The sequence below is a fragment of the Vicia villosa genome, linkage group LG4 (genome assembly GCF_029867415.1).
Source record: "Vicia villosa cultivar HV-30 ecotype Madison, WI linkage group LG4, Vvil1.0, whole genome shotgun sequence".
Classification (NCBI taxonomy): Eukaryota; Viridiplantae; Streptophyta; class Magnoliopsida; order Fabales; family Fabaceae; genus Vicia; species Vicia villosa.
In genome coordinates, this window is record NC_081183.1 from 38440710 (window position 1) to 38464703 (window position 23994).

The 23994-nt window shown below is 31.3% G+C and overlaps 1 protein-coding gene across 2 annotated transcripts; it reads right to left on the reverse strand.

The window, feature by feature from the left end:
* Positions 1 to 17956: 17956 nt before the first annotated feature.
* LOC131594722 (putative ALA-interacting subunit 2) lies at positions 17957 to 23362 on the reverse strand. 2 transcript variants are annotated; one of them, XM_058866926.1, is made up of 9 exons: positions 23118 to 23362; positions 22674 to 22851; positions 22303 to 22364; positions 22143 to 22217; positions 21915 to 22031; positions 21076 to 21146; positions 18872 to 19169; positions 18360 to 18649; positions 17957 to 18239 (listed from the first exon to the last, which is right to left on the reverse strand). In XM_058866926.1, exons 2-9 carry the CDS (start codon positions 22753 to 22755, stop codon positions 18173 to 18175), a joined length of 1062 nt encoding a protein of 353 aa, XP_058722909.1. In that variant the 5' UTR covers positions 22756 to 22851; positions 23118 to 23362; the 3' UTR covers positions 17957 to 18172. The 2 variants fall into 2 exon arrangements, with proteins under 2 accessions (XP_058722909.1, XP_058722910.1); XM_058866927.1 differs by lacking the exon at positions 23118 to 23362 and having other exon boundaries at positions 22674 to 22873.
* Positions 23363 to 23994: the final 632 nt, after the last annotated feature.

The following is a 23994-nucleotide window of genomic DNA, read 5'->3' on the forward strand; positions in this document are numbered from 1 at the left end:
AAGCATGCTCTGACTCATCTAGAAGATCATGTGTGCAATAATTCAAACTGCTCGACAAAAATAACAACTTCATGTACTCTCTATCTGATTTCTTCATTTCATTATTTTGAGTCTTTGTCTTCTAATCATAAATCCTTTAGTATATCTGTCACAAAATATTTTGAGCCTAAAACTAATGAAAAAGCTTCCTAAGATGAACATTGGCTATGAATTTTCAATTAGAGGCATTAGCCAACAATGGTAATTGAAAGTTGGTTGATTTACCACCTAATGTTAAACCAATTGGGAGTAGATGAGTTTACAATATTAAGCAAAAAAAATTGATGTAGAAAGGTACAAAGTAAGATTGGTTGTAAAGGGATATGGTCAAATTGAGGAATTGGATTATTTTCTATACTTTTTCACCAGTGGCAAAATTATCTACTATCTGAACTTTGCTTGATATAGAATCCATAAAGAATTGACATTTTCATCAACATGATACGCACAATACATTCTTACATGAAGATCTAGAGGAAGATATTTACATGCTTGTACCTCAATGAATTACATGTCTCAAACCAAATGAAGTATGAAAGTGAGTTGAATATCTTATATGGTTTGAAGCAAGTTAGTAGAAAGTGTTATGAGAAACTCAATTCTCTACTTTCAAAGTTTGGATATGCTCAATCTAATTCAGATTACTCAATTTTTACCCTTAAAAGGGGTGATCAAGCTTATTCAAGATAACATTATCAAAATTAAAGTATTTTCTTGGTCTTGAGGTAGCACACTAAAAATATAAAGTATTCTTGTCCCACAAAGAAAGTATTGGTTAGAACTGAGGAACAATATAGGATTCCTTGCATCGAAGTCTGTTGCAACACCCTTAAATCCATCATCAAAGTTGCATCAAGATCAAGATCAAGATGGAAGTAAACCATTTGAAGATATCACATATAGTTATTGGCAAAATTATTTCAAATTTCCAATCTGTATACAAGAAAATGTATAAAAAGCCAGAGAGTAACAAAGGCAAAGAAACAAAAACAGTCTTTGCCAACCCTTGAGACACTTGTGGTTCCTCTTCAATAATAGTGTCTAGCCTTAAACAACGTGAGGGTCTCTTATAATAATTTGATGTTATGAGTGATGGTGCAACTTCACCCCAGTTATTGATTGATTTCACCATTTTCAATTTTTTATCTTGAGAAAATCTTTTACACTTAGCTAAAATAGAGTTATGTTAAAAGATGATTTTATTGGTTGTAGGAAAGTTAGATATTGAAGGTAGAAAACTTGTTGATTAAGAAAAAGACAAAACATTAAATTTTATATAGAAATGCAAATAACCTCTATTTGGTTTGTACAATTAAAATTAGGGTTTAAAGAAAGGTTTTCCAACATTATAGGGATTAGGACAAAACTTTCAATGGCAGAATTAGTGTTTGAATGTGTCTTCTTTGACAACTAATTTTTCCTTTTGGTTGTTACAGTAGCGTAGGACTCCTAAAATGCACATCTATATATTTCATTTTTTATTACCAAATTAATGGAAAATAAATCTAATTCAACAATATTTATTTGAAATTAATTTATTGATAATCTTAGAACATCACCTCTAAATAAAGAGAAATTGCTTCTTATAAGGAATCAAACTAAAAATCCAGGACCTTAGAACAACATCTTAAATTTTTACCACTATACCAATGTACATTCATGACAAATAATTCTTATGATTTCTAATAATACCAATGTACATCACCTCTAAATAAAGAGAAATTGTTTCTTATAAGGAATCAAACTAAAAACCCAAGACCTTCGAACAACATCTTAAATCTTTACCACTATACCAATATACATTCATGACAAATAATTCTCATGATTTTTAATAATATTAAATAATTTTGAATTTAAAATAAAACTACAAAATTTATATCAATGGGGTCTTGAACCAAAGTATGTTCATGTTAAATGATATTCACTTTATAACTAGACAAATCAATTTCTACTGTTAATATTTCTAATGATGAATATTTAACTTAATAATTTAGAATAAATATTCACTTATTTCAAATAACACACAAATAAATATTTATTAATTTTAAATAATACACACATTTAAAAATAAAATTAATAAAATATAAATCCTAAATATAAGTAATCAATAGAAATAAGTAAATTAATATTTAATTGAATTACTATTAAACTAATCCATCACTATTTAATTTGAATTATCTAAATAATTTTTAAAATTAATTGATATTTAATTTAAATTAATTAAATATTTTAACAATTAATTGAATTACTATTAATGTAATTAATTATTATTTAATTGTAATTAGTTTGAAATAATTAAATATGATTTAATTTATTTTTATTTGGTTAAATATATTGAGGATTTATATTTTATTAATTTTATTTTAAATTTGTGTATTATTTTAAACTAATAAATATTTATTTGTGCGTTATTTGAAATAGATAAATGTTTATTCTAAATTATTAAGTTAATTATCAATCATTAGAAATATTAACAATAGAAATTGAAAGTGATTATCAATTATCGGACTTAGGTTCGAGAGTCCATTGATACAAATTTTATATTTTATATTCTAAATTCAAAATTATTTAATATTGTTAGAAATCATGAGAATTATTTGTTTTGAATGTACATTGGCATAGTGGTAAAAACTTAAGATGTTGTTTAAAGGTCATGTGTTCAATTCCTTATAAAATATAATTTTGGCTTTTTTTAATATTAATTCACAATTGTTTAAAAATAAAATTAAAATTCAAAATTAATTTAGTATTTAAAAAATGAAAAATAAAAAAAAGTCTGACGTGTCAGTCCATTCACGATTTAAAAGTAGGAAAAAATCGATTTAAAAAAATATTACTATAAGAACTAATATGGTTCAGTTAAATTTTATAAAGGATTAAATTGAGTCCTTTCTTTTTTTGTGAGGGACCAATTTGAATTCTATAATTTTTATGAGGGACCTAAATGGGTCTTCATTCTAAAATCAATCTAAAAATTGATTTAATTTTTTAAGTCTTTAAAAAAAAATTTATATTGCAATTCAACTCCCCCTATCTTATGCTTGAAGTCATTTAGATTACAAGTCGTATAAGAGTCTTACTCTTGTTTAAAAACTAAATGTTTAAGTAGGTAGGATAACTTCAAATGAGTCCTTATACAAACGCACACCCTTCAATGGTGAAGTGTATGCTTATTGTTTAAAGAGAAAATGACAAAAATTATTGAAGGAATGAACTGTGATATCCAGGCCACTGCTAAAATCGGTTCATTTGTTTCCACACATCAAGTTGATGATATTGTGGAAAACAAACATAGAGATATATGGATCAAAGCGGATAAAGAAAATGTACAATACATTTTGAAAGCTAAAACCATCATCGTTACTGCTTTAGGTATTGATGATTTTTTTCTGTGCTGCACATTGGAACACTATTAAACAAATGTGGGACACACTTCAAGTTACTCATGAATGTACAACTTATGAAGCTATGTGCTTGCATGTATAATGACTATAGAAATTTGTTGACCTATTTGGTTTTGATCATGACAACACTATGAGGTGAAGTCTCATCTGATGTGATGATCGAGTTATTGTGCTTGGAGATCAAGATATCAAAGCCTATCTCTGAAGGACAACGCTTAATATCAAGCGGCGTTCATTGTAATTTCTGATCATCTAAATCAAGAAATATCTTTGATGATGGCATCTATCAAGAAACCTTATCAAACCTCATCATATGGAAGTACATTCAAGTCTTAGATTAAGTGACGAATCTAGATGAAACTAGCAAAGGGATCCCGAATCTTTAGAGTTCTGAAAGAGTGAAAAAGTGTGAAAGCTCACATTGTTTGTGTCGAGTGATATGTGTATGTAAAGATATCAAATTAGCTCTTGAATTACTAAAGCAAGTCACATTAACACTTTCAAATGATCAAAAATCCCCTCTTTTTTTATTGAATCACCGAAAAATATTTTACGAAAGTAGATAGTTGGTTACTAGCATGAATAATTCTTTATGAGTGTAGTTTACACTAGATAATCGATTATCACATTATAATTAATCTATTATCTCTTTTCTAACGCCTCATAATCAATTATTAGGGTTTAAAATCGATTAAGGACAACGCCATTTAAAAATCTTCCATATTGAACTGCATAATCGATTATTTGATATCATAATCGATTATGAACATTAAAAAGCCCATGGATTGTTTCCATTTGTGAACCACATTCTATCATATAAATAGAGAGCTCATTTCTCGTTTCATTCACACTAGAAAATGTATATTTGATACTCTTCTTTCTCACACACCACTCTCTTCTTTCTCTTTATTTCTTCTTCACTTTTGTCTTAGTGCTTTGAGAGTTAAATTTATGGCTAAATACATTTTTTTGTCCCTTAAGTTTACCTTAGCGTCCATTCTGGTCTCTTATCTTTAAAAAGTTCTAATTTAATCCTTTAATTGTTTAATAAGATCCACGCTAGTCGTCCCCGTCCAATTTTCCTAAACGGCGTCAACTTTTATATTCTGGCATCTGACGTGTGACATATGTTTATACACATGGAATTTGATGTGGCATATGAGTATCACCATATTAATTAAAATTCAACAAAAACTCAAAAACTTTGCCTTAGACTTAGATTCAAACTAGGTACATGCTGGTAACTTAAAAGTTAATTTACCACAGAGTCATTTTTCCTTTTGTGATTAAGTTTACTAATTAAATATATATTTCTCTCTTTTTCCTTGGGTTTCTTCAACTAGTACCAAGCTTTCTTCTATAGTATACTTGAGTCTGGTCCTTGAGTCACTCGCTCGTTTCACATTTGTTGGACTCCAATATTTTCATTTTAAGAGGATTACTCATAGAGATTTAGATATAGGAATACATTTTGTTGAGAGAATTGTGTTATGGAATAAAAAAAGTGTAGAATGAGGAGCATAAAGTATTAATTATAGGAAGTATTCAGTTTTTTACCAAATTCCATTTTCAATACAATGTTAATTGCACAAACCCAACCACACATGGAAAGTATGGCTAACAATGTGGTTCATGAGTTTCGACATCTAATATATTAGTCATACTTTGTTAACCGCTCAAATATCATCACAAAAGCTGTTTGAATCTGGTTGTAACGGAATTAATGAGGTGGAATCCCAAACAACGAAAAAACATTGAAAATACAACCAGAAGTATTCATTGAAAGAACATTTGAGGAAGAACATGAAGCTGTTGGGTTTGTCTATGGGTAAATCAGAAGTAGTTTGGGGTGAAGAAGATACAACAACATATTACAATATCACATATTACAATATGTTTAATGTGTAACTCATAACAAAAAAGGCAAAGTGTCCAAGTAGTTAAGTGTTATGATTCACAATCAATGTCACCAAAGTTTGATTCTTGGCGAAAGTAAAATTTCTTTTGGAATTTTGGTGAGCTTGATAATTATCATACGCCACATCAAATGTCATCCATGCAAAAGTTGACGCCGTTGGGAAAATTGGACGTAAAGGAGTAACATGGACCTTTTTAAATAATTAAAGAATCAAATCTAAACTTTTTAAAGATAAGGGACTAGAATGGACCTCGAGATAAACTTAAGGTATCAAAAAGGGTATTTAGCCTAAATTTATCTATGAAGTGTTTGATTCTGATGTTGGGGCAATTTTGTAATATTTTTTCTATTTTTTTTAGTTAAGCCAAGTTAGAAAGATCTTGTTTGGTTTTTGAGGTTGTTCGTCAAATCTAACGTTTGGTTTGTAAGTTTAGCTCAGTGTTAAAATATCTCATTGGTTCGTGAGATTTTTCATCCAAATCTGTTTGGTTCATGAATTGTGCATGGTATATAAGCTCTTATTTTGTTCGGGATTAGTCTTGTACAAAATCTTGTGTTTGGTTTGGAGGATAGTCAATATAAAACTTCAAGATTTATTGTAAGAAGGTTCGTGGGTATAACATGTGAGAAACTTTCATATATAGTGAAACTTTCAAGAAGAAATTATTAGGGAGAAAACGTAGATCAAGTGGTTAGGTCGAACCTCTATAAATCTCTAGTGCATTCTTCTTATCCATTGTCATTTTTTATTTCTATTGCTTGTTTATTTGTGATGTATTCAAATATGCTTTTAACTCTAATTTTATTCTATTTGTTCTTTCTACTGCTTACTCTTTTCAAAATTGTTTTTACAAAAGATTTTTTAATTTGACATCGTTTTGCAACTCAACAAAATTTAGCCCCCCCCCCCCCCCCCCCCCCATCCTTCCCCCTCTCTCTTGTGTTTGGAGTTACTTAAACACAACCGAGGTAAAAAAAGATTAGGATAAACACATTAACCCATTAGTATGAACTATTTAGAATGAAGTCTGAAGTATATATTCGGGACATGAAAAATGGTTTATTCATATTAATAATTTAAAAACTTTGGGTTAATATTTTCAAAATGGAAATTTAATTGACAAAGTCTTTAGATACTTAAACTACATTTGATATCCTAAAGTCACTACAATTTTTTAATATGAAGATTTATCTTCTATGAATTTGTCTACTATAATTGGTAAATTGCAAGAACGTGAAATTTAGCTAAAACAATTTGCTGAAAAAAGAAGAAGGTTATAAGAACAAGAGAAGTGTTGCACTCAAAGTTGAAGACAAAGAATCATAAAATGAAGAAGATACGAATCGGCTAGTCCACAAACTCGCAAAATTCATAAGGCATGAAAAACAACCTAAAAAATTCCAACATTAAAAAGAAGAAAGATCATTTGTTATGCCAACATGCTTCTAGTGCGGAAAAAGATCACATAAAGACAAATTGTCCTCAAAACCAAAAAAAAATATGAAAATACAAAAGACCTAAAAAGGAATAAATAAGGCTTACATATCAAGGGACAAAAATGATATGGACTCCTCCGATGAATTTGGTATTATGGTGTCAAACATGCAATTTTGATAATGAGTGTAGTTCTAAGTCATATTTTGAAAAATAAGTTGCTTTACTATCTTTTATATAATGAGGAACCAAATTTACATGTTTTGAAAATTTTAAGCTCTAACATTTGCATTAACTATTCATGTTCACAAAGCTAAACTTGATCATAGAGGAAGAAAAGCATTTTCTAGGATTACAAGCAAGGTGTAAAGGAAATTGTTCTTTTGGATCTCAACAACAAAGAAATTTTCCTTCTAGAAGTGTTGTCCATCACAAACATATTCTTCCATTAAACCAAACTGGCATTACCATATGTCTTCCAATTCAGATATATCAGTTTTTCAACCCGAGTCTTCTAATATCCTTGATGGCTTACATACACATTTAATTCTAATCTAGACATCATTCAGCAAAAACACAAATTCGCCAAGACCTATTAGGAATAAACATGCTCCGACTCATCTAGAAGATGACGTGTGCAATACTTCAAAATCCTCGACAAAATTAACAACTTCATGTACTCTCTATCCCATTTCTTCGTTTCATTTTTTTTGAGTCTTTGTCTTCTAATCATAAATCCTTTAATATATCTGTCACAAAAGATTCTGAGCCTAAAACTAATGAAAAAGCTTCTTAAGATAAACATTGGCTATGAATTTTCAATTAGAGGCATTAACAAACAATGGTAATTGACATTTAGTTGATTTACCACCTAATGTTAAACCAAATGAGAGTAGATGGGTTTACAAAATTAAGCAAAAAGCTGATGTAGAAAGGTACAAAGTAAGATTGGTTGTAAAGGGATATGGTTAAATTGAGGAATTGATATTTTTTATACTTTCATCAGTGGCAAAATTATCTACTATATGAACTTTGCTTGATATAGAATCCATAAAGAATTGACATTTTCATCAACATGATACGCACAATACATTCTTACATAGAGATCAAGAGGAAGATGTTTACATGCTTGTACCTCAAGGAGTTACATATCTCAAACCAAATCAAGTATGATCGTGAGTGAAGATCTTATATGGTTTGAAGCAAGCTAGTAAAAAGTTGTATGAGAAGCTCACTTTTCTACTTTTAAAGTTTGGATATGCTCAATCTTATTCAGATTACTCAATGTTTACCCTTAAAAGGGATGGTCAAGCTTATTTTAGATAACAATTTCAAAATTAAAGACTTAGATATTTTGAAGTATTTCCTTGATCTTGAGGTGGCACACCGAAAATATAAAGTTTTGTTGCCCCACAAAGAAAGTATTTCTTAGAACTGAGGAACGATATAGGATTCCTTGCATCGAAGTCTGCTGCAACACCCTTAAATCCATCACCAAAGTTGCATCAAGATCAAGATGGAAGTAAACCATTTGAAGATATCACATATAGTTATTGGAAAAATTATTTCAAATTTCCAATCCTCTATACAAGAAAATGTATAAAAATCCAGAGAGTAACAAAGGCAAAGAAACAAAAACAGTTTTTGCCAACCCTTGAGACACTTGTGGTTCCTCTTCAATAATAGTTTCTAGCCTTAAACAACGTGACGGTCTCTTATAATAATTTGATGTTAAGATTGTTGGTGCAACTTCACCCCAGTTATTGATTGATTTTACCATTTTCAATTTTGTATCTTGAGAAAATCTTTTACACTTAACTAAAATAGAGTTATGTTAAAATAGGATTTTATTGGTTGTAGGAAAGTTTGATATTGAAGGTAGAAAACTTGTTGATTACGTAAAAGACAAAACATTAGATTTTATAGAGAAATGCAAAGAACCTATATTTGGTTTGTAAAATTAAAATTAGGGTCTAAAGAAAGGTGTTCCAACATTATAGGGATTAGGACTAAACTTTCATTGACAAAATTAGTGTTTGAATGTGTCTTCTTTAGTGTTTGAATGTGTCTTCTTTGACAACTAATTTTTCCTTTTGGTTGTTACTGCAGCGTGGGACTTCTAAAATGCACATCTACATGTTTCATTTTGTATTACCAACTTAACGGAAAATAAATTTAATTCAACATATTTATTTGAAATTAATTTATTGATAATCATATAACATCGTTTCTAAATAAAGAGATGTATAGTAATAATAGGGGGTATTCATGCGGATGATAGGTGATTCAGATCTAGGGTGATTTCTAAAAATTTGTTGATGTACTCTAAGTGGGGTTCAATGTAGAGAATGGGTGATACCTGCAAATAATCAGATGTTTAAGTAAGTGATCATCGATAGTGAAAATTTTAGGATAAAAATGTGTGTACGGTAATGTAACATCTTGCTACTCCCTTTTTTTTTTATAGGAAGGTCCTAAGATATGGGGATCTAGAAAAGTATCTGTAAGCTCGTCTTAAAGGAACAATTATTTTCTTAAAATCAATTGTTTCAAGAGGTAGAATGACTTCAAACGATTCCTTAAATAAACGCACATCCTTCAATGGTGAAGTGTATGCTTTTGCTTAAAAAGAAAATGAAAAAAAAATTATTGAAGAGATGAACTGTGATATCTAGGCCGTTTTTAAAACCAGTTCATTTGTTCCCACACATCAAATTGATGATATTGTGAAAAACAAACATAGAGATATATGGACCAAAGCAGATAAAGAAAATGTGCAATACATTTTGAAAGCTAAAATCATCATCGTTACTGCTTTAGGTATTGATATTTTTTTCGTGTTGCAAATTGGAACATTGTTAAACAAATGTGGGACACACTTCAAGTTACCCATGAATGTACAATTTATGGAGCTATGTGCTTGCAGGTATAATGATTGTAGAAATTTGTTGACCTGTTTGGTTTTGATCATGACAACACTATGAGGTGAAGTCTTTATCTGATGTGATGATCGAGTTGTTGTGCTTGGAGATCAAGATGTCAAAGTCTATCTTTGAAGGACAACACTTAATGTCAAGCAGCGTTTATTGGAATCTCCGATGATCTCTATCAAGAAATCTCCCTGATTTTGACGTCTATCAAGAAGACTTATCAAACTTCATCATAGGGAAGTAAATTCAAGTCTTAGGTGAAGTGACGAATCTAGATGAAACTAGCAAAGAGATCCCGGATCTTTAGATTTCTAAAAGAGAGAGAAAGTGTGAAAGCTCACATTGTTTGTGCCGAGTGATATGTATCTGTAAAGATATAATATTAGCTCTTGAATTACTAAAGCAGATCACACAAACACTTTTAAATGATCAAAAATCCCCTCTTCTTTTATCGAATCACCGAAAAATATTTTACGGAAGTTGATAGATGGTTACTAGCTTGAATAATTCTTTATGAGTGTAGTTTTCACTAGATAATCGGTTATCACATTATAATTTATCTATTATCTCTTTTGTAATACCTCATAATCAATTATTAGGGTTTTAAATCGATTAGGGACGGTGCCATTTAAAAATATTCCATATTGAACTGCATAATTGATTATGTGATATCATAATCTATTATGAACATTAAAAAGCTCATGGATTCTTTCTATTTGTGAGCCACATTTTATCCAATAAATAGAAAGCTCATTTCTCGTTTCATTCACACTATAAAATATATATTTAATACTATTTCTCACACACCACTCTCTTCATTCTCGTTATTTCTTCTTCAATTTTATCTTAGTGCTTTGAGAGTTAAATTTATCTATGAAGTGTTTGATTCTGGTGTTGGGGCAATTTTGTAATATTTTTTGTGAGATTTTGTGGTTTTTGAGGTTGTTCGTCAAATCTAACATTTGGTTTGTGAGTTTAGCCTAGTGTTAAAACATCTCATTGGTTCGTGAGATTTTCCATCAAAATCGGTTTGGTTCGTGAATTGTGCATGGTATATAAGCTCTTATTTTATTCAGGATTAGCCTTGTACAAAATCTCGTGTTTGGTTTGGAGGATATCTAACATAAAACTCCAGGATTAGCCTTGTACAATTTCTCTTTTTATTTTTATTGCTTGTTTATTTGTATATATTCAAATATGTTTTTAACTCTAATTTTATTCTATTTGTTCTTTCTACTGATTACTCTTTTCAAAATTGTTTTAAACAACTGCTTTTACAAAAGATTTTTTAATTTGACATTATTTTGCAACTCAACACAATTTAAACAACCCCCCCCCCCCCCCCCCCTCCCCCTCCCTTTTGTGTTTTGAGTTACTTTAACACAATCGTGGTAAAAAAGGTTTGGATAAACACATTAACCCATTAGTATGAACTCTTTAGAATGAAGTCTGAAGTAAATATTCTGGACATGAAAAAACGGTTTATTCATATTAATAATTTAAATTTTCAAAATGACGATTTAATTGACAAAGTCTTTAGATACTTAAACTGCAGTTGACATCCTAAAGTCACTGCGATTTTTTAATATAAAGATTTATCTTCTATGATTTTGTTTACTCTATTTGGTAAATTGCAAGAACGTGAAATTTAGCTAAAACAATTTGCTGAAAAATGAAGAAGGTTATAAGAACAATTGTTGCACTCAAAGTTGGAGAAGACAAATAATCATAAAATGAAGAAGATATGAATCGGTTAGTCCACATGCTCACAAAATTCATAAGGCATGAAAAACAACCTAAAAAATTCCAACATTAAAATGAAGAAAGATAATTTATTGTGCCAACATGCTTCTATTGCGGAAAAATATCACATAAAGATATTGTCCTCAAAATCAAAAAAAATATATGAAAGATGCAAAAGAGCTAAAAAAAATAAATAAGGCTTACATATCATGAGACAAATGATATGGATTCCTCCGATGAATTTGAAAATTAGGAAAAAGTCAACATATATCTCATGACCAGCCATAAATAAAATGAGGTAAAAGATCTAACTTCCCAATTTACTTATTTTGATCTTTTTTTTTGGCAGGTAAAAAGGTAAGTAATGAATTAAGTTAATTTAAAAAAATTGTTTGTGTTTCCAATATGAATATTGTCACTTTTGAAAACAAAAATAATAAAGTAATATGGGAAATAGTTCATCTTAGAGATAAACAATATCTTTCAATTCATAATTATCACTCTACTCTTTCTGATATGTTAGATAAATCTATCGAGTGTGAAAAATGCGATGTTTTAAAAAACAAAATCAAAGATTTGCATAAAATTTGTAGTTCCTTGTAATTGGCTGCATTAGGTAAAATAACATATGTACAAGATATAGTTTTTGCAGAGGCAACATGTGGAAAAAGATATTCCACCATGTTTTTCAACATTTGGCCTCAATCTGTTAGCTAGATTTCATGAAGAATATGAGCATGAATATGTTTGTTTCTAAGAAGATTTGTTCAATCCAAGTTACAGCTAAAGTGCATGGCAGAAAGATTTGGTTGCAAGCAACTTGTAAAGCAAGATGTTCACCACATGATGTGTGACAAGATGCTCTAAGGATTGGGTTATAATTATATTTAAATTTCAAATTTGTCTTGAAGTTAATTCCTTTAAAATATGCAGAAGATTGTTGTTGGAAGAAGTTTGTTAATCAAAATCAATTTGAAAAATATTTTACTAAATCATGAATATGGAAGATATGATATAATTAAAAGATTTGGGTTTGATTTAGTCAAGAAAGATTTTACCGAATTTGCTTGGAAGGAATATTTATTTAATCCAAGATTTATTCTACAAATAAGATTTATATGAAGATAGTTAATTTGGATGTTCAGGTGCAACATGTGGAACACGATGTTCCAGCATGAGTGAATTGCAACATCTGACCCTTGCCAACAGGCCATGATGGATGTTGTTAGGTGCAAATTTTGTGTTGAGTTTCAATCAGATTTGTTTTTATTATTTAGCAATGCGTTTGTGTGATTTGTTTGCCAGCTATTTGAAGATCAAATCAATTTAAATGGAGATTTAAATTTGAATTTAAATAAAGAACAAATCTTATCTTTTGTTGGAGACTTTTGGAGCAAATCAAATCCAAGTGTATCCCCTATAACTCTAGGCGAAATAAGAGTTGCTAATGCTCATTGGAAAATCCAGAATTAGATTGATATTTAAGGAGACTCATACCTCACATTTGAGGTGTGCAAGTTCTGAAGATTCCTTGTGTTGGGGTTTATCTTTTGAGTCTTTGTTTGTGTTATCTTTGTGCACCATCATATCGCCTCCATTCATATCTTAAGGCATAAAGCTTGGTTTGTTAGTTGAGTTGTAAAACTTTTTTCCAAGATATTAATTTTATAAGCTTGAGAAAATATTATATGATAAAGGCTTTTTAATTTTTCCAAGATATTCCAACATTGGTCCTCCTAAGAACAAAATTTCAATTGGTATTAGAGCAGGCACCCTATTCTGTTTGGGTGAGTTACAGGGTTCTTATTCTGTTCAAGATGGAGAATTTCAATGAAGGAGAAGCAGTTCACCAACCAAAAAGATTGTATGGTATTAAGAATTCTACAAAAAAATAGAGCCAAAGGAAATTATGAAGGTTGTGAAGACTAAGTAGAATGTGATTTTGAAGAAAATCTTAGGCTTGCTAAGATCTTTAGTAAAGTCGTGAGAAAACTAGATATGAGATCTGGGAATAATGTCTCTTCAAATGTTCAAGACAATTTCAATAGGTGTACTTTTTTGAATAAAGGAAAAGATGGTGAAAGACAACATCTCTTAAATGCAAAGATTTTGGACATATTCAAGTTGAATGCTCAAGTTTTCCATGAAAATAAAGAAGAATCTCCAATGTCACTAATGATGAAGAACGTGAATCTAATCAATCAAACAATGTTGTGACCTTCAAAGACATGAAAGAGGTTATACATACTGGTGAGTCATCAAATTCAAAGTGTATTAATCTTATTCAAAAAACTGTTTGTAGAATGTCATGTAACATGTCTCAACATCCTATGAAACATGTTTACGAGAAAGCATAATGCACAATGCCAGGTAACATGTCTCAAATTCCTGTCACACATGATTACCAATACAATAATTTTATCTACTCCAATCCCTTATACTACTGTAAGTTGTATGGAAGACAACCACACCATCAACATATGTATCCTCAGTGGAATGAGAAGTCTTAAAGACATCATCAATAAGTTTGTCATGGCAAGTCTAATATTCTTGTTTATATAGCTTGTTTCTCCCACGAGGTATTCTCACGTGAAGATTATTATTTTGAAAGTAGTTGCAATAGACAATTGATAAGAGAAAGAAACTAAGTTACAGTTTTTAATAGCCATAAGAGAAGGAAATTTGTTAAGATGAAGATGGTTGCAGATCCTGTTTCAGAAGAATGTTGAAGATCATGTTTTAGACACCATGGAAGACATGTTAGAAACTGAAACTAAGTTATGATACAGAAAGCTTGGGGGTTGTTGCATAGAAAGATGTCATTTGTGTACTGGTCTCAAAATTGAAGAAGGAAATATTTATGAAGTCTGTCAACTTGAGAAGAAAATCAAGATGTCATACAAGATGTCTCAACATCTTACTCATGCTTTTGAATTACCACTTACGGACTTTATGAGACTCAAGAAAAGAGTTGTCATTAAAGGGAAGGCTAATGGTCAGTTTGGAGGTCCTCCCAATATTAAATAACCAACAGTGGTTCAGAAGAAGAAGCTAAAGAAGAATAATGATTATGGCATAATTCTTACTGAAGTTCTTTCTCATGTATTTGGAGTTTTGAGTAATCAAAAATATGATATTGTGTTTGGTGAAGCTGGAATTGGTGTTCCTCTTAGTGTATTGAAGTTCCTCTATAGGATATATGTCAAAAAATATGTACCAGACTTTGCTCACTTTGACAAGTCTAATCTAGCTTCTGGTGAAAATGTGTTTAATGCCTCATTCATGTATGGGTCTATAAGAAACCAGCATCTCATTCAAAAGTCTTTTGCTCATAAGACCTGGGAAACCAATCTGACAAATCAAGATGTTGATAAATATGTGTCAGACATCATATCCAACATGTTGACAGAGTCTCAAATTCATGAGAGAATGAGGATGTGACCCTTGAGAATAATTCTGTGAGTGATGATGATCATGTCCATAAAGATGTTGAGGTTGATATTGTTGTAGCCCATGGTGGTGTTGTTAATAATCATGATGAGAAAATAAAATCTCCATCAAAAGGAAATAATATTCATGCAGTAGAAGATATGGAGAAAATTGTGGAAAGATGTGGTAAGCATATTTCTGAGGTGTGTTGTTAATAGCAAGGTATATAGATTATTTGTCAATGGCTCACAATCTATAGATGATGTTCAAACTGAAATAACTCCCCATGAAGATGAAGATGAAGATCTTGATCTCATTGGTCTTGATGTGGAGCAAGTTGTTGACAAAACTGGAAACATCATGTTGTTCGCTAAAGAAAATGGAACTTGTTATGGTGCTGAAACTTTTGCTACTACTGCCCATCTTAGAATCATCAGATTGATATCAAGACTGTCATGTATTCTGAAGTTCAAACTTTATCATATGGATGAGAAAAGTGTCCTCCTCAATAGGTACTTGAATGTGGAAGTCAGTGTTGATGTTATTACTGATATCAACAATATGGAGTGTATCAATGTGGAAGACAATGAGAATATGAAGATAGTTCACGTTTATGTTGAAGACACTGTGTTGTGTAGCATGTCAGTTAAGATGTTAGAGTATTTTATTCAACAAATGCATTTTAAATTTGGGTTGAGCATGGTAGGAGATGATACCTACTTTCATGATTTACAAGTGAAGCAAATGAAGGACTACATCCTTGATTCTCAAAGTGTATATGCTGGAAAGAGTTGCACTCAACTGTTGTGAAATAATCAAATGCTCAAAGATGGCAATGAAGATGTCATACAATATGTGCCATATAACTTGTATGACATGTTGGTAATTGAATTTCCAACTCAGAGAAAGGATGAGCAAGTTGTCCTCGTTAATTCTGAAGTGAATCAAAAGCTTGTTCAAACTAGTGACTCTGAAGAAGATGTCCTGGAATTTGTGTCCAACATAAGGAGAAAGGATGGTGGAAATAGAATTCATGTGAATGTTCCTTCTGCCCGCATGGATAAAGTGTCATTCCATTCAGAAACAAGTGTTTAGAAGTGGAAATATGTTTATCAAAGAAGGATTGCAGCAGATAGAAAAGCTCTTGATTGCAAAGAAATCATGGAAGTTACTGGATTAATTTAGTAACTATTGGTGGTCCTTTCTGTGAAAGACTAGTCAAAGAGTTGTTTGTGAACATCTCTTCTATTTTTAATGTTGAAGGTAGCAAGGAGTATAGAAAGATGTAGGCTAGAGGGGAATGTGTGAAGCTTTCACCTTCTATTATTAATTAAGTGGACAAAAGCAAGATTCTCTCTATTGACAAGACTATGACCAAGAAAAATAGGGGTGAAGAAGAAGAGGTGACTGATAGTGAAGATGAAGAAGAACATTATGTTGAAGCACTAAAGTATAATGGAAGTAAGGAGCTTCATAGTGATGCTCAGTTGTTGAAGACAGTGCTGAATGACGGTATTTCTCATTGGTTGCTGAGTTTCAATAATAAGCTGCTTCTTGGGTAAGACGTCTCAGACATTACGTCCAACATTTGTGTACTAGTTAATGAATTTGATCTAGTTTTTGATGAAGAAATGTTGGAGATTTTGTTCACCTCAACCTGTAGTTGCTGCAACTGATATTTTGGTGTGCAGGGTAGTATGCTATGACTACTGACTCTACTGACTGTGTTGTGCGGTGTTGATATATGTTGATGACTCTAGTGTGATTGGTACTAACTGATGTGTTTGGTACTAAGTGTTTTGGTTTATTTGTGTACACATGCTAAAGCATCTGGCCATCAATTGTATGTGTTGATATTTGTGTTAGTAGTATTTGTTGTTGACTCTGTCTTAACTACTACTGTGTATTCATGCATGACTGGCATTGTGATTACATGGAGCATTGATGTGTATAGCAAACCATTTGACTTCTGACTATGCTACTAATTCGTGTTGCTACTACTCTAATTACTGGTCTAGTTAGCTACTCTTCCAGTTAAGCTTTTGTTCTAGATCTTGAAACTTGATGTTCTTTTTGTGGTTCTTTCCATACCTTTGTCAAATTGTGGCAAATAGGGGAGAGTAATGATCATGTAGGACAAGATATTCTAGCATGATGTTCAATGTATGTGTTGATATGATCTATTGATGTGTAGCAACCATCTTACTTATGTGCTACTTCTGTTGTTGTTTGTTTTGTTGTTTTGATGTGTGATATGTTGTACTACTTGTGCTACTTCTTGAAGATCACATATTGTAAGTTGTTTTAGCCAAAATTTGTCAAACTAAGAGATTGTAGTTCCTTTTGATTGGCTACATTAGGTAAAACAACATATGTATAAGATGTAGTTTGTGCAGAGGCAACATGTGGAACAAGATATTCCAGCACGTGTTCCAGCATCTGGCCTCAGTATGTTAGCTAGATTTCGTGAAGAAATCGGAACATGAGTGTGTTTGTTTCTACGAAGATTTGTTCAATCCAAGTTACAACTAAAGTGTTTGACAGAAAGATTTGGTTGCAAGCAACTTGTTGAACAAGATGTTCAACACATGGTGTGTGACAAGTTGTTGTAAGGATTTGATTCTGATTATTTAATATATTGGGTCTTGCTAACGAGTGCCCTCGGGACACTCTTTAAGCATACTAAATAAAGAAAATATTCTTTATAAAAGTCATGATTTCAATTTCCAATGCATTTTCAATACATTGAATGCACGCATTTTTAAAAAAACTTACCACTTTAATCACTTAAAAAGTGCCCCAAGGACACTGGTTAGCATTTTCCTAATATGTTATACATAGATAAATAGATTTTATGTGTTCCTGCCATATTTCTCATCATTACTATCTCAATCATATGCCAATTACCATCATAATTCAACCCAAAGATGATTACTCTGCCTTTTCATTAAGAATTAAAGATAGAGAGCTTCTTTTTCTTTTTTTGACGAAGTGCTTTTTACAAAACAGGTAACATAACATCAGTAGTTTCTAGTTTATGTTCATAAATTCTGCAAGATTGTTTAATGAAACAACTAACTAAAAGATGTTCTACTCAGCTTTGCCATTTACAATTAAATGCAATAGTTTTTCTAACAAGAACTTGTATTGGAGTTTCACTATGAAAACACTATGCTGCACCATGTACAGACAATCAAATACAATAGCTTTTGTTACAAGAATATGTATCTAGAGTTTTCACTTGGAAAGAATTACATTTGTACCACGTACCTTATCAGCTAGAACTGCTTTTAGTAATGCTTTTCTTATTCCAAGACGGGTAGGCCGTGTCGCCATAAGGTCTGCCTCAAAAAGGAAGCACAGGTAAATATAATCCAAACTCAACAAATGTTTGGGAGAATCAGGTCTCAGATGCACAAAAATGAAAAACAAATAGTCAATTATGGATGCTATTATATTACCTAGGACTTTTCACATGAAGCAACAGGAAGACGATGGAGATCAATATGCTAAAGGACCCAACAAATAAATTGGCGAATCCAAGGAAGTCGTTTTTTCCACCCAGCCAGCTTGATGTTGAAAGAACAAGCTTCTTTTTTCCTCCAAAACTGTAAGTGTTATAGTGATTCTTTAGGTTGACTGTTATAACATCATCTTCCTCCAAATCCTCTTCTATTTTACCGTACAACTTTCGGAATGAGGGGAGAGCAGCAGTCCGCATCCAAACTATGAGATCTTCTTGATCACTTAGCTGAAATACAGAAATCAGAATGGCCAACAGGGAGAAATAAAATAACATAATAGAACGCTCATTAGAATCAGCCCAGAAGAAAATTTTATTGAAAAAAATCAGTAACAAGTTGTCACAGGTGTTGAAGAAAGGTAAACAACAATGTTTTAAATCAAAAATAGTTGTCACACAAGAAAAAAGGATGATAAAAGTCAAAATACAATTCAAAAGCGCAGAACTTACTGGAATACTAGGATCCAGCTTTGCACCTCCAGTCAAGGTACCATTCTGAAAATTTAACGTGTAAACATGCTTTCCAAATTTGTGATTACGATCACTCTTCCATGCGATGTCTTTCCTATTAACCTTCAATTCCGATGGTCCACGACTGAACTTATAAGTATCGTTGAATAAACTCCATGCTATCAACCCACAAGGTACAATAGGAAGATCATTAGAAGACTCTAAAGGTCTACACGGACTGGTATCATTGTATCCAAGTCCATGTAAGAGCTGCTGATCACTTCTACTTTTGACATACCTGAACAAATGGTGAATATTTTGATTGAGCAAGATAAGTAAATGCATGAAGTTGAAAGGAAAATACAGGAGGATTTATAGTTTTGATGGAAAAGAATGTACAAACTAAGATAAACAGATTTATAAATCTTGACTAGACCACAAATGCTTTTCGATACAGAACATGATATTAAATTCAAAGACAATACTATGACATGCTAGCAATAATTTTCAAAATTCAGCAACTGGTGGGTGATCTGTTGTTCGACTCAAACAATTGGTAAATAATTAAAGGAGATAGATTTCTAGAAATTCAAAATTGAGGGAAATATACGCATAATGATTACGAGAAATGTCAATAAGTCCGAATACAACCTACAGCAGTTAGGTTGTATAAAAGCAAGAAAACCAAATACCCTCATAAGACGACATGCACTAAGCTTTGTATTGAACCTACTTATATAAGTGTTAGCATCAAATCCTAATATTTATTATTAGGATTTCAATTAGCAAATCATATCAGATAGTTTATATAATAGTCTGTTTGAGACACAATCACATATTAAACATGGTATCCAAGCAGGTTCTGATCATGTGACTATTGAGGTTCAACACAGCAGCTTCTGAAGGCAAACCGCCAGCCGCCGCAAAAAAAAAAATCATAAATTCAACAAGAAGTAGTAACTTGAAGTACATGGTTTCCAATATTGCTGAGAACCAGTAAATGATACATCTACATGATTTCCACGGAGATGAAGTATGATAGGCACTTAACCCATAGATCCCACAACCAAAACCTACCTCTGATGAGATGAGGGAAGAATCTAGAAATTTGGACTAGTGGGAACTATATCATATACTATAAATGTTTATATAAAAACACATTGATACATCAGTGGTAAAATAATAGGATCATTATCATTAAGCAAAAACTAGACATTACAAAAACTAAATTATATACTGAATATATGAAGACATCTCAGCATTTATAAATTATAATGGCTATTTACGAATCTTTATATTTTGAAACTTTTGTATCATAATTTCATTTTCAATACTATAAAAAAATATCTTTCTAATTTCTATGTATGTGACCAAAACCATTCAACAATTCATCTCCCGGCTGCTCATTTGATTCTTCACAAAGTTAAATGCAGAGAAACTCATATCAACTGTTTCAGTTGCTACATACATGTGAAACCAAAGCTAGTTAATCCATCATTGGATATGCAATACTTTCCTAGTTTCCACAATATAAATTGTTATAGCGAAAAGAAAATTGTTTCATTTTCTATATCGTTTTACAATATCAATGAAGTGTTATTTTTATTTTTCTATTATATCCCTAACTATTTACTCCTATCCCTATTTTCAGTTCAAGTAATTTCTCTTTCTCATACCATTGAAAAGTTAAAGGGTAATTTTGTAAAATCATAACTTTTCATACAAAACTAACTACGTTTCTTAATTTGGGTGTCATTTGCTAACGTGACATATATTGTGGGACGGAGGGAGGAAGAAGAATGCCGAATACTATTCATAATAACTTGATATACTTTTAAAAAAAGACTAACCACTAACCGCTAACCCCTTTTTATAGGGATAAATGACTTATAATCCTAAATAAACATGAAGATAAGGAAACAAATCATTATAATACTTAAATAATATAGAAAATAATTCTAGGGGCTAATCTAAGATTACAAACTGATTTAACAAAATAAGGATAATATTCTAACACAATAACTTCAACATCTACCATATACATTTACAAACATAATGAAAGGAAGCAAATGCGAGAGACAGACCAAAAAGGTGATTTGAAAATAGCATTGCTAGATCAAAATAATACATGTTTTCCATAGTGCATATTTATTTCTGTTAAAAGACTTCAAAACTGTATTTGAAAAGGAAATAAAAATCCTTACCGTCGATGGTTCTGGTAATAGTTATCAAGTTGATAATAGACATAAATTGGCGCTCTCATTGACTTAGGTACCTACGAACAAGTTGTAACTTTTAAACACAACCAGGAAGCACTAAACAGATCAACTTCATAAATATTAATTTCAGAAAAGATATCTGCGGATTTGTACCCAGACCAAAATTTTATTTTTGAATTAAATTTGAGGAAAATCAAGTGATAAAAGTCCTAACTTAAGTTGTAGCTAAAAAGTAAATATAATAAAATAAAAAGAAGTGCCATCAACACTTTTCAAGTATGATTGAAAGTCAGAGCATTCTTAGATTCATTACATCTTACGTTAGGAATTAATGCTATTAATTTTAATATTGTAAATTGTATTTATCATGTATTTAAATAGATGTTCTTCCTGAATGCACAAAAATTCCTATGATATTTATTCTCAAGTTCCCAAGTAAAACAACTGAGAAACACTGACAAATACTTTCGAAAAAGAGGAAATGGATGGTCAGGAATATAAATATTACATGTTTCCATCTAGAAGGCAGAAGATTAAATTTAGAGTAGTTTCAGAATAGCCATGAGAGTGAAATCATTGTCTATTTCATCTAAATTATCTTCCAATTAAGAATTCAATTAAATAGGCGGCATAGCCACAAAAACAGTAAGAGAGGTTTGCAAATCGTGTGGCAGCTTCTAAAGATTATAAGGGGAAGTCAATCTCTATTGAAATACAGAAGGAACAGTGCCGCCACCAATTTATTATATAGCACTATTTGCACACAACTGAACCCTGAAGCAATAATCCATGAACGATGTAAAAAGTGAAAAGTGAATTCTCACCTTCAAGAATCGCGAACAATTTTTGGGGATTGAGTCATCTTTTACATATGCTACTTTGTTACCTCTATATTCTTCGGGTACACAATCATTGTCATATCTGTCCACAATTTCAACAACCTAGATAACCATTGGTCAAAATAATATTACAATAAGCATGTGGATCTTGATTTGAAAGAAAAAACGAAAAGGAAATTGCATAGCATTAATGTAAGAAGAAATGATATATACACTATACGACGCACGAAGTGTAACAATTCCAACAGGAATAAAAATTAAACCCATCAATAGAAATGTAGAAATGACCTGCAAAGAACATGATTAAGAATTAGAATTCACATTTTTTTTAGAAAGGCATCATAAAATATTCAAGTAATGTAAAAGAACTAACTGCTGCAGGTGTAAGCACAGGTTTACATGCTGGAAGGTTCTGCTGTCTAAACTGATAGAGTGCTGCAAGACCACCACAAATGGCATCAATTACAACTTATCGGATAACTCTGACTTAGTTTCTAGTCTATCTTCAATTATCATAACAAGTCTTATTCCTTTCCAACACAATCTATTGTCAAGTTGAGAAGAAGAATGTATAAATTGCATTGAAAATGCAAGAATTTTCAAAATGATGTGCAATTGAGCAATTCATCAATATACAACAAAATCATCTATCAGAAATACTTTTTATGCAGTACCCCCAAACGTTTTGCATCCTAAACCAAGAGAAATAATTGAAAACCAGCCTAAAATGAAAGTAAAACCCACCACCATGTCGTACAGGGCGACCTGGATTTGCCCGTGCAGTTGCGCTTATGGTTGATGATGAACTCCCTCTGTCAAGATCCATCACTACAGCTTCCCAATTGTCTAAGGTGTCAGTATATCACCACTCCCCCAACAAATCAACTACACAAATTGCATCAGCACTTGCTTTTTCCAAACACTGCATGAAATCTCAAACAGCAATGAATCAATTCCTCTTGGCATCTTATCTTGCACAAAAATTGGTCCTTATAGTAATTGAAAAACAGTAAAACTTATCAACATCCATTATTGTCAACAAGGCTTCCGCAATTTCGGTCGATAAAAGTATTGTGATAATAATTGCAATTGTCGCTGTATGAATTAACTACAATTTTTTATTTATCATAAAAACAGTGAATAAGGTATCGGTATCAAAAATCGTGAAGAAAAATAGAGAAAGATTACCTAGGGTTGAATTTTGTGTGGATCTGAGAGCGGAAAGGAAGAATCGAAGATGGAAGGAATGGGTAATTGAAGTATGCGTAGTGCGCTGTGTATATTCTTGGCTTGGAGAGATGATGGAAACAGCGAAGAAGCAAGAGCCTGTGTTTGAACGAAATATTTTCGTCTTTCAAGGTTTCGTTGTTGTTTTCGTCAATTTTCACACGCTACGTTCAAATCGAATCATTGTTCGTTTCGTTCGTTCATTCAATTAACAGTAAAAACTAAATAGTTTCTTTATTAGAAAAACAGTAATAAAAAAACAGTAAAATAATTGCCGTCCGTCGTCTTTCAAGGGATTGTCTTGTTATGAAAATATTTTTATTTTTTAGTCTTATTTATTAGAGTTAAAAGGTAGTGCACTGACAGTGTAAAATAGTTTTACACTGTCATCCAATAGGGAGTCATGAATGTGCCATGTCATTAAAGTTTTTTTTAAATAAAAGAATGTTTTAATTAGATGCATGGTGGTGATTGGTTGATAGTGTAAAAATATTTTACAGTACATGACCCATTTTTTCTATTTATTAATGAGTGATTCTTTAACTAAAAAACTATATTCTTTAAATAATAAAACTGTTAAAATTGATTTAATACGTTCCGTTAGTGGCTTTATGCACCATTCCTTGCATAATCTTTCTATTGAAAAATTAAACTAATGCGGTTTGTTTGACTTTCAAAAATAAAACCAAATTAAACTAATGCGGTTTTTAGTTCGATTAGTTTTTTTTTCTTTTTTTAAATATTGAGCCATACATATAAGTCCATGTCCAGGTAAAAAAAATTATTTTACTCTAACCTCTCAGTTTAGAAAAACCCGAAAGGTTAGAGTATTTTTTTT

What these genes read in the sequence shown, in the direction of transcription:
- LOC131594722 (XM_058866926.1), bottom strand. Translation starts at nt 22,755, where the DNA reads ATGGATCTTGACAGAGGGAGTTCATCATCAACCATAAGCGCAACTGCA. An exon ending in CACTTCGTGCGTCGTATAGT is followed by an intron (nt 22,032 to 22,142) that starts GTATATATCATT and finishes ATGGTTATCTAG; the next exon opens with GTTGTTGAAATTGTGGACAG. An exon ending in CTTCATGTGAAAAGTCCTAG is followed by an intron (nt 18,240 to 18,359) that starts GTAATATAATAG and finishes TTTTTGAGGCAG; the next exon opens with ACCTTATGGCGACACGGCCT.